At 50.0% G+C, this 19895-nt stretch overlaps 1 protein-coding gene across 4 annotated transcripts in view; it reads left to right on the forward strand.

Moving 5' to 3' along the window:
• The window catches only part of PFKM (phosphofructokinase, muscle), a 42683-nt gene extending 23030 nt beyond the window's left edge, over window positions 1-19653 (forward strand). For all 4 annotated transcript variants that reach the window (XM_060024660.1, XM_060024659.1, XM_060024658.1 and 1 more), the window contains 21 exons: window positions 4891-4964; window positions 5818-5895; window positions 7550-7739; window positions 7968-8133; window positions 8899-8943; window positions 9363-9471; window positions 9584-9679; window positions 9942-10034; window positions 10618-10743; window positions 11824-11888; window positions 12429-12492; window positions 13240-13389; window positions 14485-14555; window positions 14908-14995; window positions 15077-15229; window positions 15726-15890; window positions 16868-16929; window positions 17153-17264; window positions 18582-18681; window positions 18761-18866; window positions 19106-19653. In XM_060024660.1, the coding sequence (XP_059880643.1) occupies window positions 4891-4964; window positions 5818-5895; window positions 7550-7739; window positions 7968-8133; window positions 8899-8943; window positions 9363-9471; window positions 9584-9679; window positions 9942-10034; window positions 10618-10743; window positions 11824-11888; window positions 12429-12492; window positions 13240-13389; window positions 14485-14555; window positions 14908-14995; window positions 15077-15229; window positions 15726-15890; window positions 16868-16929; window positions 17153-17264; window positions 18582-18681; window positions 18761-18866; window positions 19106-19250 (2258 nt within the window). In that variant the 3' untranslated portion in view covers window positions 19251-19653. The remainder of the gene's footprint in view (window positions 1-4890; window positions 4965-5817; window positions 5896-7549; window positions 7740-7967; window positions 8134-8898; window positions 8944-9362; window positions 9472-9583; window positions 9680-9941; window positions 10035-10617; window positions 10744-11823; window positions 11889-12428; window positions 12493-13239; window positions 13390-14484; window positions 14556-14907; window positions 14996-15076; window positions 15230-15725; window positions 15891-16867; window positions 16930-17152; window positions 17265-18581; window positions 18682-18760; window positions 18867-19105) is intronic.
• The last annotated feature ends 242 nt before the right edge of the window (window positions 19654-19895 follow it).

The following is a 19895-nucleotide window of genomic DNA, read 5'->3' on the forward strand; positions in this document are numbered from 1 at the left end:
TATAATTCACATCTAACAAACATTTGCTCCTCATGTCCTTTATTTCTTATTTAATGTTCAGTTAGGGTAGAAAGAAACTTTTCAGCAAAAAGGTAGTGACCAAGTCATACATTGTTTCTTCTTCTATCTCATGTCATAGAGGCCCATCACCCCTAGTTCTCCCTAAAGCCTCTTCCCAACAGGCTGTAATTGGAGACTCCAAAGTATGTGCGTCTGATGCTCTCCAGAGCCCCTCCTGGCTGTACCCAGAGTACCCACTGGATGGTGCCTGTAATCTTATCCTTCATCTTGCTTCTAATAAGTCAGACAGCTGCTCATAGAGGGTTATTTAGGGCAACATGGAGCAGCCAAAGACTGGCCTGGGACCAGAAGAGGCCAGTGATGTTAAGTAGGAGAGCCCAAAGAATTCCTGGGGGGGCTTCCCTGGTGGCGCAGTGGTTGGGGGTCCGCCTCCCGATGCAGGGGACACGGGTTCGTGCCCCGGTCCGGGAAGATCCCACATGCCGCGGAGTGGCTGGGCCCGTGAGCCATGGCCGCTGAGCCTGCGCGTCCGGAGCCTGTGCTCCGCAGCAGGAGAGGCCACAACAGTGAGAGGCCCGCGAACTGCAAAAAAAAAAAAAAAAAAAAAAAAAAAAAGAATTGCTGGGACTTTCTAGTGTAAGCTATCTATACAGCCCAGTCTGTGATTTCTAGGGAACTAGGGGTTTGAGACACAGGCACAGAGGCACAAAAGGGGTCCTAAAACTTGATTTCTAGGGAAACACTCAGATATCCAATTCAGAGGCAGGAAGGATGACCTCTGGAGGTTGATAACGGTTGAAGTGAGAAGGCAGAGGGAGGAGAAAAGAGAATCTTCTTATGGGATTTCTCTTCTGCCCAATGGATTTGGATATTTCCTGTCCACCATCTGTTGTTTGCTTTACACTTAAAACCTTTTAAGTGATTTGTTTTCCTTAAATGTTTTCTCCCCTACTCTTGCTCACATCCAGAGCAGGAAACAGCATTCCAGCCTATATGTTTCAGAAGGTTTTTTCCTTACTTCTTAAGATTACAGATATATACTCCGGGACTCCAGGTATCCGAAAGAGAATTCCATAGGCCTTGTGAAAGTCTAGAAAATAAATAAACAAACAATAGTTTCGTATCTGTTCTGATCTTTTTGAGTTTATTCATCTTCCCTAAAGCACTGATGGCTTTGTGTTGACTCTAACCTTTTCATACACACAGGCTTTTCCTAAAGCTTCTGAGAAGCCCCCTTCCTTTACAGATTTTTGTTTTGATTCGTTTAAGTCCTTCAATTAGACTTCTAGACTTCATGGGGCTTTGCCTTAGTGATGTCATAAGTAAGTTTTCTTTTTTTTTTTTTAACATCTTTATTGGAGTATAATTGCTTTACAATGGTGTGTTAGTTTCTGCTTTATAACAAAGTGAATCAGCTATACATATACATATATCCCCATATCCCCTCCCTCTTGCGTCTCCCTCCCATCCTCCCTATCCCACCCCGCTAGGTCATCACAAAGCACGGAGCTGATCTCCCTGTGCTATGTGGCTGCTTCCCACTAGCTATCTATTTTACGTTTAGTAGTGTATATATGTCCATGCCACTCTCTTCACTTCGTCCCAGCTTACCCTTCCCCCTCCCTGTGTCCTCAAGTCCATTCTCTATGTCTGCGTCTTTATTCCTGTCCTGACCCTAGGTTCTTCAGAACCTTCTTTTTTTCTTTTCTAAGATTCCATATATATGTGTTAGCATACAGTGTCTGTTTTTCTCTTTCTGACTTACGTCACTCTGTATGAGGTAAGTTTTGACATCATTGCTCACCAATGACCTCTTGTTGGCAAGCCCAACCTTCTCGTCCTCACCTTAGATCAATTATCAGATGCATTTGGCAATGTTCCCACTTCTTGAAACTGTCTCCTTTGGCTTCCAAGACATTGCTAAGTCCTGGTTCTCCTCTTGCCTTTCTTGCTAGTTAATTTTCATCATGGAACCCCTGTTAGTTTTCATCATGTTAGTTTTAGTTTTAGTTTAGTGTTAGTTAGTGTTAGTGTTAGTTTTCATCATGGAACTCCTCTTTCTCTGCCCATTCCTTCAATGTTGGTTTTCCTCAGGGTTCCATTCCTTGCCCTTTTCCCTTCTAATTTTACATATTTTCTTGAGACAGTCTCTTCCAAGTCCACATCGATGTTCCACAAGAACTTCAAACTCAACAGATCCAAATATAAATATCACCCCCACCCCTACCTTCCCGAACCAAAAGCCGCCTCTGCTCAGTTAACTGCACCACCGTTTTCCCCGTGGCCTAAGCCAGTCACAGGACATCTCCTCCTTCCTCTCCAACACCTTGAAATCTAATCACATGGCCGATTAGATGGAAGTCCTGTTGCTTCTGTTTCCTAGGCACCTCTTGTCCAGTATCTCTGTTTTGTCCTAAATGCCACTCTCCCAGTCTAGGCCCTCATTGTTTTTGTCTAGGCTGCCATCTAACCCTAGTGTCACCTCTTTCATTCTGTCTTTCACATTGCTGCCAGAGTGATCTTTCTGATACCTAAATCTCATCATGTCCCACCGCTCTCAAAGTTCTTCAAAGATTCTCTGTTGCTTGCAACTTTTTTTTAAGGTTACAGACCCCTTTAAGAATCAAGTGAGGGACTTCCCTGGTGGTCCAGTGGTTAAGACTCCATACTTCTACTGAAGGGGCTGCAGGTTTGATCCCAGGTCCGGCGGGGAACTAGGATCCCGCATGCCATGCGGTGCAGCCAAAAAAAAAAAAAAAAAAGAATCAAATGAAAGTTGTGGACCTTCTCCCAAAAGAAATGCCTGTGCCCACAAAGATTTTCATATAGTTTCATGGGGTTCATGGATTCCCTGAAACTATCACCCATGGATCCCCAGTCAAGCCCTGGCCTTCAGAATAAAAGCCAGACTTCCTCGCTGGGCACACAGGTGCCTGCCCATCTGTGTAGCTTCATCTCGCCATCATTTTACATTTCATTCTTTAGAATACTGAATTTCCTAAGGTTATTTCTTGACCCTCAACCTTTATTTGTGCTATTCCTCCTGTCTATAACACGCTCCCCAAATTCATCCACCTAGCAAAAAGATTTGAAAGGAAATTATCCTTTAGGCCTCAGGACAAATGCTGTGTTTTCTGTATCACCTTCCCCGGCTTCCTCCTGGCAGCGTAGATGTTCCTTTTCCTTGTCCCCCCTGCACTTTGTACAAATCCCCTCCATATGGATCCAATTTGGAATAACACTATAATTCTTCCCAAGTCTTGAGGACCATTCCTGAGTCCTTTATCTTTGTATCCCCAGACTCTCTATCATTCCGTGATGCATACCCAGTGCCTACATAGTGTCAGGAGCATGAGAGGTATTTAATAAATATTTGTTCAGTAAGTGAATGAACCTTCAATTTAATTTGGAGCTTGTCGCCATGTAATACCAACCTTTGTCAGCCTGCAAGCAAACCAACCCCCCAAACAGACATTCTGGTCTTTTTGATTCTATTCCATTCCAGATAGCTTTGGATAATGCAGTAGTTTGTCATGGATTTTAGTCTGCTGCTGCAGACTTTTCCAGTTACTGACTTCTCTAGTGCTCACTGGTATATGATATTTCCCCAGGCAGGGTTAAGGACCCTATGAATAGATTTTAGATTGAAACAAAAAATGTGTAATGTATACAGGGGTATCTGAGGGAGGGTGATTAAAGTGGTTCACAGGAAGCTGATCCATCGCAGCATCGCCTCCTCACATTACAAGGTAAGACAGGGTTGCCAGGATCAAGACCCAGGAACGTCTCACCAGTGAGGCTGTGCTGAGCACAGTAAGCAGTGGCATCGTTTCTACTGTGGAGGTCTTCACAACCATGTGTTGTGTGTTGAGACAGGTCAGCTCCTCCCCATACTCTTGGGAGAGAGTTCTTGTCATTGAGTAGCTACTAGGAGAAGGATGGTACTCACATGGGAAAAGGAGGAAAGGCTCTCCTCTCTGTTTCATCCCTAATTGTTTCTCCCAGTGGAAACAGAATAATTGGCAGTGTGATTTGTAAGTTCCTCATACACATGTTACACACAGGGTCACAGGAGAAGATCAGTGCGGGAGAAGGAGAGCATAGAGTCTCCACAAATTCTGTCTGCACACTCGGTCACAACCTCTTCTGGTAGTTTGGGAGCCAGAGAATCTCAGTGTGTGGTGCACACTGGAACATACACCAACTCAATGACACTAAAAAGCTGTGTGTGTGTGTGTGGAGACTGGGGGAATCCGCCGGCCAGTAATTGTTGTGCTCAAGAACAGCTTGTGAATGGTCAGGTCACTGAGCCCAGAGAGCCATGTCTTTGTCCTGAAAAGCCTATACAAGCTGGATACCTAGATTCAATGCAGAAGGCAAGGAAAAGCCTCGTACAGACATTGGGATTAGCATGGAGGTCAGCAGTGTTGGTTGAGACATTTAGGATTTGGATTAAAAGCTGAGCTCGTCCCAGCTCTGTGACCTCGACCTCTTTGAACTTCAGTTTCCAAATCTGTAGAATGGAGGCAACTCCAGAGCTGTGGATAGGATTAAATGAGTTGGCGATCGACAAGCATCTAGCAGCATCTAGCCCCACAATAAGCATTCAGGATTATTATCCCCCAGATTGCCCTGGCAAGGAAAGGTCTTAGGAAAGATGGGGTTTGGGGGGGGAGGGGAGAGGAATGGAGGTAACTTGTGCTATATTAACATTGAATGAAGTAATTCAGCTTTAGTGGTGAGGCCAGAAGAATTGGATGAGAGGATTCTAGATTCAGAGAAAAGCCTTAGAAAAGGACTGTCTCAGATCCTAGAGTCCAGGGCTGCGTTTCTTAGGATAACCTCTCTCTGACACTTTCCTCCTTGCAGGTATGAATGCTGCTGTCAGGGCTGTGGTTCGAGTTGGCATCTATACTGGTGCCCGTGTCTTCTTTGTCCATGAGGTTGGTTCTCTGCTCTGCTCCCCATTATTCTTTCTCTGGTTTCTCCTCCCCCTCCCCACCCTCTTTCCTTACCTCCCAGTTACGTTGCTGTGTCTGGTTAGTCTTGGTTCCCTGTCTTCACAAGTCACCCCTCCCCACTCGGGGCTCCAGTAATGACGGTGGGTCCCAGGGATCTGCAGGCTGGGTCCTCGTGTTGCCTATTTGATTTAAAGTAAGAAGTAGCTCTGTCCTCCCTTTACTTCCCCCAAGAGAAGGTGAAATGCATTAGTATTTCACAGCAAATTCAATACATCCAGAGACAGAGCCCTAGGAGGGACAGAGCCCTAGAGTCCCACTGTGTTTCTGCAGTTTGCCTTACTTTCTGAGGTTCTAAGTCCTCTTTGGTTCCCTCCTCTCCTTTTCCTCTCATCCTTTATCCACTCTTCTTTCCATAAGGTCTGTCTGCCTTTCTTCTCTCAAACGTTATAGTCTCTTATCTTTTCAAGTCACATTTATCTCCCTTTCTCCTTCCAACGTACCCTTCTTTTCTTCCTCCATTTTTGGTTATCAAAACCATCTGTCATCTAGTTCCCCTGGGAGGAAATGGGATGAACCAAAAATAAGAGGAATCAAGATCAAATATTAGGAAGAGCATTCTGATGTTTAGAGAATGAGAGAAACTAGAAGAGGGTATTGAAAAAGCTGACGTCTCCTTCCTTGGACTGTGTTATTCTCAGGAGCACCCAGGCGTCAGTAATGGGAGGCGGAATGGGTGACTTGATTCTCAGAGAACCTCTTCCCAGGGACTTGGTCTTAATCCTGGGGGTTTGGGGGAAGCCTAACAGAGGCTGAATGGGTGTAATGTACCCCACAGGGTTATCAAGGCCTGGTGGATGGTGGAGATAACATCAGGGAAGCCACCTGGGAGAGTGTTTCGATGATGCTTCAGCTGGTATGTTCCAGAGGATTCCTGTCCCGTGTTTGTCCTGTTCTTGTCTCACCCCTACTTGGATTGGGGCTCGTGGTTTCCTGAATTCCCTGCCATGCGGTTTGATAAGAAGGGATTCTGTGACCAGAGAGGGGCTATGTTTGTCCTTTACTCTTTACATTTGAAAACATCACCCTGGTTTCCTGGGGCGGGATGAGGATTGGGGGTGTGATCACAGGACACTTTGCTCTTTATAGAAAGGTCAGAGGCAAGACTTGAGGAACTGGCACGTAACAGGTCCTACTCACAGGGAAGGTCAGGCCCTGAAAATAACCTCACCAGAGGACTGGAGCCAGAGCCAGAGTAGAGCTGAAGTTTGCCAGTCCTCATGTGATGGCGATGAGGTGACCTGATACCAGACCTTTTAAGGAAGGAAGGAACCGAGAGAGCGTTTTAGAGTTTAAAGAAGAATCTAAGATGATTTCTTAGAAGAATCTAAGAAGAATCTAAGATGAATCTAAGATGTATCCACAGCCCTTTTTGCTACTTTCTCTACGTCATTCTATACTCATCTTCTGATTTACTGAAAAATCTGCACATTACATTTGTATCCTCATTCTTTACCTCAATCCCCTAAAAAAAAATCCATGGGAAGAAATTTAATGAGCAGCACTTTGTGAAGGTTTTATACAGGCAATGGTGCCTTCATAAAGCGGTCTGAGAATGAGCCAGGATTCTCCATCAATACCCCTGAAGTCATGGATGCCAGGAGTTCATATGATTTGTGAAAACCCTAAGTGTACTTTCCTCTCTTGGGGTGTCTACAAGCTCCTGGGGATTTAGGGCTTTCCATATTCAGAGCAGTTTTTCCTGTGAATGCCTGGGTCTTGTGGCTCCTCCCACTAGCACACAGATCCCCAGGCGCAAAGGGGAAAGGATTAGCGGTGCCTTGTCCCTGTTGAAGTCACTGCTGCTGCTTCTTACACGTCTAAGATGGGAAAGATGGAGATTATTTCAGAAGCCTACAGATACGTGTGTATTCCTAATTCTCTTTAGGACAGTCACAGTGACAAAGCCTTCAGTGGAATGGGCCCATCTTAGCAGTCTTCTAAGAAGTGTAGCAGAACATGGGAATGACCCTGTGATACTTCAGCCAGCACCATCTCGCCTTCCTTTAGAAGGGGCCAGAAACAGAACAAAGCAAAACAAAAACCAACTCAGTGAACTACAAGGAGGTTAAAAACAGGGAGAGCTCTGGGTAGGCCCATGCAAACCAAGCTGAAAATTAAGATAAAGTGAACAATCTTGAATGCAGTCAGAGGAGTTAGGCAGGTGAAGTAGAAACGTGTCTGAGGCAATCAAGACTCGCATGTCTTCTATTAATGGCTAAGCTTGTACAGTCACGTACCCTCAGACAACAGAGTTAAACGTCAGTATTCGTGACTCCGGAATTTGAAACTCATGTGAACTTCATTCATCCTTTTCATGAAGGATAAAACTTTAAAACCACACACACACGAAAGAAGGGGCCAGTGACTGTTCAGGATGTCAGGGGACTTCCTAGGGAGCCACGTGGTGATGCCAGCCCATCACAGCGTTGGGATAGGGCAATCTTAGCGTGTTGAGCCCAAATTTGGCCGCGTCACCTGGGGAGCTGACTCCCACCTCTTCCCCAAAGGGAGGCACGGTGATTGGAAGCGCCCGGTGCAAGGACTTTCGGGAACGAGAGGGCCGGCTCCGAGCTGCCCACAACCTGGTGAAGCGCGGGATCACCAACCTGTGCGTCATTGGGGGTGACGGCAGCCTCACCGGGGCCGACACCTTCCGCTCTGAGTGGAGTGACTTGTTGAGCGACCTCCAGAAATCAGGTGAGACGTTGCTCTCGTGAGTGTGGTTTCTGCGTATGGGCACACACACCCGCCTTTCCCTCCCATGGAAGAAAATTGTTGCCCAGACACAGAGGGCCGTCTTTGCCCTCTTTTATCTGCCATTGTCAACAGCTGCCATTGGCTGCAGCCCCTTTCCTCTCCAGTCACCTGCTCCCTAGCATGCCAGGGACCTCACCCAGTGCCTCCTGCTTTGCTTCCCCTTGTCAGGTAAGATCACAGCGGAGGAGGCTGCAAAGTCCAGGTACCTGAACATTGTGGGTCTGGTTGGCTCAATTGACAACGACTTTTGCGGCACTGACATGACCATTGGCACTGACTCTGCCCTGCACCGGATCATAGAGATTGTAGATGCCATCACCACTACCGCTCAGAGGTGAGGGCCCAGTGGGAGGAGGCGTGGGAGGGTGGTGCTGGGACAGACCAACCAGCTGGGGACTAGAGAAGATGAAAGTGCTTGAGCTATGGTGACTACAGTGACCAGTTTTCTGGGACCAGAACATTGTTTTTAACTAAAAATTATCCCTAGAGCACTGAATTGCACTGCCCTATAGATGCCATAAGACTTGCCTCTGGCCACTATCTACCCACTGTCCAAATGTGTCGCTCTGAGGTCTTTAATACCTGTGGGGTCTCCTAAATGATTAACAATGATTTGTCTAAATGATTTGTCTCCAGACTGAGACAAATCCAGGGAGCCCCAAACCTTTCCAACCGTGTCACAGAGATAGTAGTGGCCATTACGCCACTGCTCAGAAGGGCAGGGACTCGGGAAGCAGTGCAGGAGAACGGGAGGGCGGGGTGGGTGACAGTCTCCTGCAGGTTGGTCCTGGAGGATTCAAGGTTAGTGGAGTCCTCCCTCCGATTCTTTTCCCTTCGCTCCTTCCCTTCCCAGGCCCCCTCCTTCCCAGGCACAGAGCCTCAGTACTGTCACCTTTTTCTGTGGTGTTTTCTCAGGCCTGGGACACCCTGTGGCTAAAGTGTTTACCCTGCGTCTTCCAAGTGTCTCAGGAGACCTGCTAGAAAGCCCACGGCGTAAATGCATCTTGCCGAGAGGTTCCTTGGCCTCAGTGTGGGTGGGGGCTTGGTCCTGGCCGTAGGGCCGCTTGGACTGTGCAAGCCCTATGTCTGTCTCTTACAGCCACCAGAGGACGTTTGTGTTAGAAGTGATGGGCCGGCACTGTGGGTAAGATCCCCCACCTTGACTCGTTTATGCCATGGACCAGGCAATAGCCCTTTCCTCTTCCCCGGGGAGTCCAGGGAGGCCTCCCAGTGGTGGCAGATTGGAGGTGTACACACTCCTCTTGGGGTAGCTGCCTTTCCCCGTCTCCACCCAGCCTCCCTTACATCCCACACATGCGCGTGTGAAAAAGCAGACAGCGCTCTGAGATGGGGAGCCGCTGTGGCAGGTGAGCATGGATAGAGGGGCTCTTCAGGGACAGAATCCCGCTGATTAGCGGAACCAGTGGGGCTCTTCCCCTCGCCCCAAGAATGAAACGGGCTCCTCAGACCTTTCAGTGGCTATGGGACTAGGCCTTGTCAGGAACGGGAGAGGCTGTTGGTGGAGCGTAGCTCCTGGCGCGACGCTTCTGGCTCTTGTCTCAGATACCTGGCCCTTGTCACCTCTCTGTCCTGTGGGGCCGACTGGGTGTTTATTCCTGAGTGTCCGCCAGATGATGACTGGGAGGAGCACCTGTGTCGCCGGCTCAGCGAGGTACCGGCGCCTTATTTCGCCCTTTGAAACCCCTCGCCCTGCTCTGCTGCTGATCCCTTTCCTGTCCAGCAGTTTCATAACACTGACCATTTTTTCCTTTGTTCTTGACCAGACCAGGAACCGTGGTTCTCGTCTCAACATCATCATTGTGGCTGAGGGTGCGATTGACAGAAACGGGAAACCAATCAGCTCAGAAGACATCAAAAATGTTAGTATGAAAGGAGCCAGAGAGGCCTTGACGCCTTACCCATCCTGGCCCCACTGCCTGGTGGTTTCTGAGTCTCCCCTGAGTCCTGCATGTCTCTCCCCAGCTTTCCTGCCCCCTGGTTTCCTCCCACCTAGGAATCATTACAAGATAAGAGGCTAAGTCATCCTTGGTTTATCTAGGTCCCTGCTTGTTTAGGGACCTTGACTTTAGGTCTAGGTCCTTGACTCTGTATCTCTCTCTGCCCCTCCCTTGATCCCTTCAGCTGGTGGTCAAGCGTCTGGGATATGATACCCGGGTCACCGTCTTGGGGCATGTGCAGCGGGGCGGGACACCGTCGGCCTTTGACAGAATCCTGGTAAGTCATGGGGCTCTGGGGTCCTCACCATAGAACCCTCAACCTGCTGTCCTTTCCCGGCAGGACAGTGCTTCACCAGCACAGGGGCTTCAACCGTTGCTCATGCCACCCTGCTACCAGACTCTGGACTGCAGTGGCCCTTGACCCATTCCCATGTGCTCAAGAGTTCTCTTTTGTTGCAGAAAATGTTGGGAAACGATATGCTCCCCTAAGGTCTGATATCTTAGAGCTTTGAGCATGAGTGAAAGTATTAAGATCTAACCTCAGATACTCAGTTTGTACCCTCTTATCCTACTTTCATCAGGAAGGGAATACTATTCAGCCCCAGTAATCCCCTTGATTACTATAGTGGATATGTTTCTCTGGAACCAGGTAGAATCCTTGGGGTTCAGGTGGCAAAAGGATGAAGAGTCATCAAGCTTTAGACAAAATCTGGGTCAGGAGGTAAAGCCCAGTGAGTTCTTGGCCACAGTCCTTAAATGCGGAACTCAACTCGTGATTTGGAAAGGGCCTTGAATGCCCGGGTTCTCTAGGCCAAGACTAGATGGGGAGGCTTGAACCAGACTGTCTTTGCTCCCTGCAGGGCAGCAGGATGGGTGTGGAAGCAGTGATGGCACTCTTGGAGGGGACCCCGGACACCCCAGCCTGTGTGGTGAGCCTCTCTGGTAACCAGGCTGTGCGCCTGCCCCTCATGGAGTGTGTCCAGGTGGTGAGTCCGACCCCCGCCTGCCTTCTTGCCATCCCCAACCCGTCTCTGAGCTAATGGGGAAAGAGAGGAGCTGCCGAGGCTCCCAGGGCGGGGGCAGGTGGAGAGGTGGCGCAGCACAGGGAGAGGCGTGCGGGGAAGGCAGACGATGGGCTTTGTGCAGGAGCTGTCACCGCTCTACCTAAGCCTCAGTTTTCCCATCCTCCAGATGTCGCTAAAGAAGATGCGAAACTCTGCATCCTGCCTAGTAATGAGACCCATGCAGTCTCTCTCCAAACTTATTAAAAGCAGGGGAATACTACTGAGGTCTGGCTGGGTAGCTTATCCCTCTCTCTGATTTCTCCCTTGAACATGTTTCTCTGAACCAATATGAGGTTACTAAGAAACACTCACCTCGAGGGTGAGTATAAGGACTGGAGAGAAGACATGCAAATGGTCTGGAAGATGCTGAGTGCTCAGGAAGTGGTGGCTCTAGTTACGGAGGAATTGTTCCTCTGATACCACAGGGCAGATGCTGCGGCTGGAAGCTCAGGTGTCCGGTTGATTCTCAGGGCTGGCTCTCCGTCTCCTGGCTGCTTCTCTCTGAGACTTAGGAGTCCTAATGACCTACAGCCCAGACAGGCTCCAGCCTTGCCTGGAACCGTATCTCTAAAAGCCCCGAGCTGAAGCTGTGGCTCGCAGAGCAGAAAGCAGTAGTTGGGAAGCACATGGCAGGGATCAGCCTTTCCTCCTAACTGGTTATCTGCAGGATCGTTTTATTTAGTCATTAGTTTAGAGGCTACTCTGAGGCTGGGGCCCTGGGTGTGGAATGGAGGAGGATGCTATCTTATCTGTGTGTACTCCTCCACTCTGCCCATCTTCGAATAAATAGAGCATAGAACCAGCCCTTTTCTTTTGCTGCTCATTACTCAGAAAATTAAGGAAAAACAAAGATACTTCTTCTAAGAAAGTTTGGGGGGCATAGAAAAGGTGGGGTACAGGATGGGCAGGATCCAGTCACAAGCCCAGAGATGAGCAGGGTCTCAGTGTGGGATGGGAATCCAGCGCTGCTAGAGTCTGACTGTTGCTGTGCTTCTCCCTCAGACCAAAGACGTGACCAAGGCCATGGAAGAGAAGAGATTTGATGAAGCCTTGAAGCTGAGAGGCCGGTGAGGAAATGACCAGGAGCTCACTAGCTACAGAAATCAGATGCCAGAATGAAGCCCAAAATCGACGTAGCTCCAGACCCCAAATAGGAGCTTCTGCTTTCTCCTCCTCTTATTGTCTCTGCAGCAGTTTCTTCTGAGAATTAGTTGTGAGATGACCAGGTGGCTCAGTTCAGCCCAGGGATTCTCTCCCTGGCCTTAGCCTTCCATAGTCTGTCATTTCTATATGTGGACCCAGCTAGATCATAAGTTTCTCTAGGCGAGGGGGGAAGAGTGCTCAGGGAGTGTTTGGTGGGTTAGTGGCCTCTTTGCAGCCCCGCCCAAGCCCTGCTCGGCCCCAGTTATGTCCTTAGAGGTTTGCCCTGTGGAACTTCACGCTGGGAGCAAAACTTCAGACCAGATCCCCTTGGCTGCTGGCCTTGGGGAATGGCCTGGAGACACCACCCCTCTCTCCCTCCCTCCCTCTCTCCTCTCCCTCTCTCTCTCTCTCTCTCTCTCTCTCTCTCTCTCTCTCTCTCTCTCTCTCTCTCTGTACTTTTTTAGGAGCTTCATGAACAACTGGGAGGTATACAAGCTTCTGGCTCATGTCAGACCCCCAGTATCTAAGGTACTGGCAAGTTGCTCTCTTCCCTTATTCTCCCATTATGAAGTGCTACCCTCAATCCACACAACCTACTTCTTTGCCCGCCTGTAATCTTCAGTGCTGAGTCCTAGACCCCACTAAGATAATTTTCTCTCAGTCACCCCAGATATAAGCCCATGTTCTTAGAGTGCCCTGAAGGTCTCTGAGCCAAGACCCACATCCAGTTTAAGGCTGACAAGATAGCATGCAAGGAATGGGAAAGAAGGCTCATGTATTATTTTCTCTGGGCAAATCTGGAATAATCACATCTAAGTGTATTTGAGCCACCTCTTCCATTGGTGTAGTGGTTCTTAATATTTACCATATACCAGAATTATCTGGGTTGCTTATTAAACATGCATATTCCCCCCCCCAAGAGGGGATTCAGATGGGGGTAGGGTCAGGAATATGCAGAGTTAACAAGCTCGCTGGGTGGATCTGATACAGCAGGTGGTCCAAGGATCCCACTTTGGGAAACACTGCTCTGGAGGGTCTCCTATTCATTTTGCAGTGATACCTGGGATCAGGGAGCACAGCTTTATTTATTGATCTGTGATGAAGACTTTTGCTTCCCTCGTATGGGGGAGGGGACAGGCTGTGCTGGCGTTCCCTGGGGGAGGGGTGTGCTGTCAGGACCATAAGGGGCTCAGAGTGTAGCTCCCCTCACTGACCTGTCCCCCCACCCCACTGCTGTCCCCTCTTTCCCCTTTCCCCCTCTGCTTCCTTCTCCAGAGTGGCTCTTACACAGTGGCCGTGATGAACGTGGGGGCCCCGGCCGCAGGCATGAATGCCGCCGTCCGCTCCACCGTGAGAATCGGTCTCATCCAGGGCAACCGAGTGCTGGTTGTACACGACGGCTTCGAGGGCCTGGCCAAGGGTCAGGTACAGGGATACAAGGAAGGAGGGCGCTTACTTTGGGGCCAAGGAGCAGTGGTGCAGAGGATAAGTGTAGTGGCTGACCTGCCTGTTCTCTTACCTTCCCCCATCCCTCACTGCCTTTTTCTCCTCTTGGGGTTCAAGCAGAAGTAGATACAGTAGTCCCCCCTTATCTGCTGGGGGCACATCCCCAGTGGATGCCTGAAACCACTATAGCACCGAACCCCAGGTACAGCTGATCCTGGAACAACTCGGGTTTGAACTGCATGGGCCCACTTACATGCAGAATTTTTTTTTTTTTTGGTGGGGGGGCGGCCATACTGCACGGCTTGTGCGATCTTAGTTCCCTGACCTGAACCTGGCCCCACGGCAGTGAGAGCACCGAGTCCTAACCACTGGACCGCCAGGGAAGTCCCCAGAACTTTTCAGTGGCAAATACTGCAGTACTATATGATCCGGGGTTGGTTGGATCCACGAGTGCAGAGCGGTGGATGTGAGAGCTGACTGTCAAGTTACACGTGTACTTCTGACTGCGCAGAGGGTTGGCACCCGACCCCCATGCTGTTTGGGGTCAGCTGTATACTATGTGTTTTTTCTGTACTAACGGGTGGGTGGTATATACATCGTGGACACACCGGGCAAAGGGATGACCCACGTCTTGGGTGGGATGGTGCAAGATTTCATCACACCACTCAGAACAGCATGCAATTTAAAACCTGTGAATTGTTTATTTCTGGAATTTTCCATTTAATATTTTTGGACTGAGATTGACCACAGGTAACTGAAAGCTTGGCAAGTGGAATCACAGATAAAGGGGGACTACTGTATTTAATTTTAGGGCAGTGGGAACAGGCCGCTGAAATGAACCCTTTGCAAACAACGCGTCTGATTTAATTCTCTGTCCCAGAGTTCAGCACAGGGCCTGGCGTAATCTAAGGCGCTTAAGATTTGTGAACGAGCAGAAAGGGGAGGAAGTTGAGTGAGGTGGGAAAAGCTGGTGCCTGGCGTTCCTCTGTTCGGGCGGGTGGGTGTAGGGGCGGGGTCAGAGCTGAAGGAGTTGTGTCAGGCCACCGTGTGGACCTGTGCAACCTTTCCCTGCAGATCGAGGAGGCTGGCTGGAGCTATGTTGGGGGCTGGACTGGCCAAGGTGGTTCTAAACTTGGAACTAAAAGGTCAGTGCATTACAGGAGCGCCTCCTCGTCGCCCTGAAAGGCGGGCCTCGGCACGCGGGCGTCAGTTCATCCAGTCGGGCTCTGCCTGACCAGTGCTGTCTCTGGGTCCGCTCTCCACAAGCTCACAGTTGCCTCATGGGGGCAGACGAGCCAATCCAGACATCTCTTAGCATCTCTGGCAACTCAGAGCCCCAGCGTGTATCCTCGGACGGGGATGAGAAAGTGGGGTAGGGAAGGGGGCACAAGTTAAGAAACTATAAACAAAGTGCCTTCTAACTCTAGCGTTTCTCTCCTTCAATTTTGCTGTCTCTTCCCCAAATTCTATTCCCCTCCCCCTGCCCCAATCAACTAGAACTCTACCCAAGAAGAGCTTCGAACAGATCAGTGCCAACATCACCAAGTTCAACATTCAGGGCCTTGTCATCATCGGGGGCTTTGAGGTGAGTGCCCCCACCCCCGTTCCCCCCGCCCCCACCTTCCCTCTCCCCTCATTCCCGCCCCCGCTGCTCTCGTCTTCTCAGGCTTACACGGGGGGCCTAGAGCTGATGGAGGGCAGGAAGCAGTATGACGAGCTCTGCATCCCGTTTGTGGTCATCCCTGCCACGGTCTCCAACAACGTGCCCGGCTCGGACTTCAGCGTGGGGACCGACACGGCTCTCAACACCATCTGCATGGTGAGGGCCACCACTGCTTCCCAGCCTCTGGCCAGGACTCTAATCCCTGGACCGAGTCTGGGCCTAGAAAGTGAGCCACTTGTTTTGTACCAACCAAGTCACAGTGTTAGAAGAATGCTTCTTCAAGCCCCGGCATTTACACACACTGCCTTTAACCGTGCATATGGTGTCCATCCTCCACGCCTTGTGAGTCCTGTCACCTAGAAAGGCGTCTGTACTCTGCATATCAAATGATTTTTCCTTTCTGAGGTCCTACAGCCTAGTTCTCCTACTCCGAGCAACAGGAGGGGTAGGGACAGCTTCCTTCCAGGGGAGGAGTTCCACACTGTGCTTAGCTTATGTGCCTGCCGTCCCGGAAGGCAAGCACTCAATGAGGCGTAGGGGCCCCGCTGGCCTGGGGAGGATGTCGCTCCAGAGTTCGGCGATGGCAGGGGCCAGCAAAGTGACAAGAATCACACCCCTGACCGTGTCTTTCTATGACCTGTTGTCTTTGCAGACCTGTGACCGCATCAAGCAGTCAGCGGCAGGCACCAAGCGCCGGGTGTTTATCATTGAAACCATGGGTGGCTACTGCGGCTACCTGGCCACCATGGCGGGCCTGGCAGCCGGGGCCGATGCTGCCTATATTTTTGAGGAGCCCTTCACCATTCGAGACCTGCAGGTAGACGGCTACCCAGAGCCCCTCTCCCCGCCCCAGTCTCTCCCCACTGTCCCCATGGCGACCTAAGCTGTGCGAGCCCAAGGCGAGGACAGAGCTGATGTGTGGTCTGTGTGGAGTCCTAGAAGGAGCACCGGGCGGGCATTCTCTGGTGTAACCTCCTGTATGTGGCCGCTGCTCCTGGTGACGGAGCATTTGTTTGAAGGGTGGTATGCAGCTAAGCACTTTACGTGCGTTTTTGCATTTTATTTTCATAACAGACATGCAAGGGAGCTATTATCTCCATATTACAGATCAGAAAGGTTTAGTGAGGTTACAAAACCTTTCTAAACTTTGAGTAGGTGGTTTAACTGACTGAGAAAGTCACACACCCACCCCCCCACCCCCACCAGATTTCCCCTGCTACCAAACCGGAGTCCTCATTCCATTTTTTGAGGGGATACCTTTATGATCCTCGTTTTCCAAGATCCCCGTTCATTGGAAGGAAAAAGAGCCACAAAGTGGAGGGCCACCGGCTGAGGGAACTCCCTAATCCAAGGGCCCAGCCAACCCCTGCCTGCAGTGGAGGGTGACCTTTTCCCTCCTTCACCCCCAACTCAAAGCCCAATGAAGCGACTGCTTCTGGGTGAATCACTGCTGTACACGGACCCGGACGCAACGTGTTTAGAGACCTACACGGAGAGCAGGGTCAGCCCTCTGAGGGAGGGAGAACTGGAAACCCCTGAAGGAGCCGAAAACTGACAGTTGCCACGCTTTGTCCAACTTTCCCTCTGCCTGTTCTGCCTGTCGCATCTGGAGTCTTAATTTCAGTCTGCACTGACCTTCTTAAAGGGCTTAGGCACGGTTCAGGCCCTGGGCTGTAAATAGCCCTCTTCCTGTCCCTCTCCCTCCTGCAGATGCCTGGAGGGGAAGAAGGGATCTATGAGCCTGCCCAGCCGGATCCACTCTCAGCCGGGCTTTGGATTTTGTTTCATTTTCAGGTGAATGTGGAACATCTGGTACAAAAGATGAAAACAACTGTGAAGAGGGGACTGGTGTTAAGGTACCTCATCCCCGGTTTGCTCCTAAGTGAAGAGAAGCAATAGTCAGGCTTTGGCCCTAGTCAGACTGCATCCGTGGCTGGGACACCCTGAGGAGTCTGGATACAAATGGAGAGCGCCTGGCCGCGGGGGTAGATGGAACCGGGAGGGGCAAAGCTGACCAAGGCAGAAGGCGGGTGGAGGGAGGGGGACAATGCCCGGCACAGGCTTCGGTCTCTCCTGCAGGAATGAGAAGTGCAATGAGAACTATACCACTGACTTCATCTTCAACTTGTACTCTGAGGAGGGGAAGGGCATCTTCGACAGCAGGAAGAATGTGCTCGGCCACATGCAGCAGGTGCGGAAGACACGCCATGCCCGTCACCAGACAGCCATAAATAACCCCCAACAGTCACTGAATCTCCCAGTAGACTCCGACCCGCTGGAGGCTATCGGGGCTGCCACAGAGCGTGGGCCTGCAGGCTTTTACAGTCACAGAATCAGAAATCTTTACCTTGGAAATGGCCTTAGACATTCTGTGGTTCATCCTCTTTATTCAGGGCAGGGTTTCTCAACCTTGGCACTCTTGCCATTTTGAGCTGGAAAATTCTTTGTGGTTGTTCTGTGTGGTGTAGGATTGCTCACTTAGCAGCATCCTGTACTCTTACTCACTAGATGCCAGTAGCACACCCTCCTCACTTGTACGACTGAAAAAATGTCTCTAGACATTACCATATGTCCCCTGGGGGGCCGAATCGTCTCCAGTTGAGAACCACTGGTTCAGATGAAGAAAATGAGGCCACAGAGGAGAACTGCTTTTTTCAGGGCCACTAGTCAAGCTGGAATGAGGTCAAAATGAGCTGGTCCAGTGCTCTCGCCACCATAGCATGCTGCCTTTTGTGGGGAACCTGTGAGATGAGTACAGGCACCTTGCTAGGGTTGGGCTCCATCTCTGGAGTTTCAAGGGGAAAGGAATCCCTTTCTATCACCCACATTCAATCCCCACCCAAGGCAGGCCTCACTCACAGATGATACTAGTGGTCTGAGGCCTACCCCATCCCAAATGTCCCCACAGATGCCTCTTAAGCATTGACCTTTGACCTTTCTATACCCACAGATGAATTCACATTATCTCAGTTTGAATGGGCTTAGCAGCTCCTGCAGGAATGGGGTACTATTGGATAAAGTATGACGACCTATTTTCTGTTTTTCCTTCCTTCCCATTTTCCCACTTCTGCTTTGTTCAGAGAAACTCTGCACCATGTTTTATATTATTCGGAGGTGCTACCAAGAGCATCCAAATTGGGTCACAAGGAACACTTGTGTCATCGATGATGGTGACTGACAGAAGCTGCTAAGCTAATGAGGGGCAGGGAATTGACTGAATGGCCAGTAAGACTAGAAGGAAATGAACAGGGTCATGCAGCTACGGAGCTGGAAGAGGCGACTGTGAGACCAGTCATCCCCTTGTACTGATTAGTTACTCTGAAGTCTGGTGAACGGCCAAATACACCAGGCCAGCTTGCCCTGGCTCCCGGCCCTGCTTCAGGATTTCCTTTCACAGTTAGACTTCCGGATTCCTCTTTCTGGTTATAAACTTTCCTCTGTGTATTCCCATCTCTCTGCCACTTCATTAGAGTCCTTCCCTGTGTAATTTTTATGATTCTTTTTCCAGGGTGGGAGCCCAACTCCATTTGACAGGAATTTTGCCACTAAGATGGGTGCAAAGGCTATGAACTGGATGTCTGGGAAAATCAAAGAGAGTTACCGTAATGGTAGGTGGGGTAAGAGGGTGAGCCCCCTTCCTAGAAGCTGGTTCCCAGTATAGAAGCTGACTGACCATCCCTGTTGCAGGGCGGATCTTTGCCAATACCCCAGACTCGGGCTGTGTTCTGGGGATGCGTAAGAGGGCCCTGGTCTTTCAACCCGTGGCTGAGCTGAAGGAACAGACAGATTTTGAGTGAGTACCTCTACTTCCTGCGGTGGTTCCCTCCCCGGTAGTTTCGAGATCTACCCTTCCCAAGCTACTCACCTTCTTCAGTCCTTTTCTTTTAGGAGTAACACCTGTAGTCGTACTTACTTCAGATCTGCTGCCCAGGCCCCAAATCCAGCCTCTTCTGCTCAACTTCTTCCCATAGGCTTTGATAGAAGTTGACTGGGGTGCTAGAGATAAATCATCATCTACCTCGTTCCTTGTAGGCACCGCATCCCCAAGGAACAGTGGTGGCTGAAGCTGAGGCCCATCCTCAAAATCCTAGCCAAGTATGAGATTGACTTGGATACCTCAGAGCACGCCCACTTCGAGCACGTCAGTCGGAAGCGGTCCGGAGAAGCTGCCATCTAAACCTCTTTGCAGTGAGAGGAATGGATCGTCTGATCATGGTCAGCTCACCCTGATAGATCCAAGTCCATGCATTCTCAAGTGTTTCAGCTCAGCTCACTTTCAATTAGGTTTCCTTTTATTCTGTAACTGCAGCCATGGTCAGCTCTGGCCAGGGAGCTGGGGCAGGGGGCAAGTAAGCGTAAGCTCCTTGTAGTTAGAATTTATCCTGACTTCCACCCCAGCTTCATGTGTCACACGAGGCTGGGCTCCTCTAGTGCTACTGCTCGATTTCAGTTACTCGGTTAGAATTTTCCTAAAAATAAGCTTTATTTATTTCTTTGTGATAACAAAGTCTTGGTTCCTCTACTACATTTACGACAGTGACAAACCATAACTACACTAATAAATGCCAACTGGTCACTGTGCTTTTGGTTCTCCTGTTATCATCTTCACAAGTGCATTCCTGTCAGCCTCAAGCACCAGATTCTGCCCAGCGGACACCTAGGAAAATGCAGCCCATGCGCTAACCCCATGTACTTCTCTCTGTTGTTGGACATCTCTTGACTCTGTACACAGGGTCCTAAAGCACAGGACACTGTCCTTATCCTCATCCCGCAACTAGTCCCTCCTGCATCCTCTGCAGCCAACAGGATGCTCCCGTCTTCC

The sequence above is a fragment of the Delphinus delphis genome, chromosome 11 (assembly GCF_949987515.2).
Source record: "Delphinus delphis chromosome 11, mDelDel1.2, whole genome shotgun sequence".
Taxonomy (NCBI): domain Eukaryota; kingdom Metazoa; phylum Chordata; class Mammalia; order Artiodactyla; family Delphinidae; genus Delphinus; species Delphinus delphis.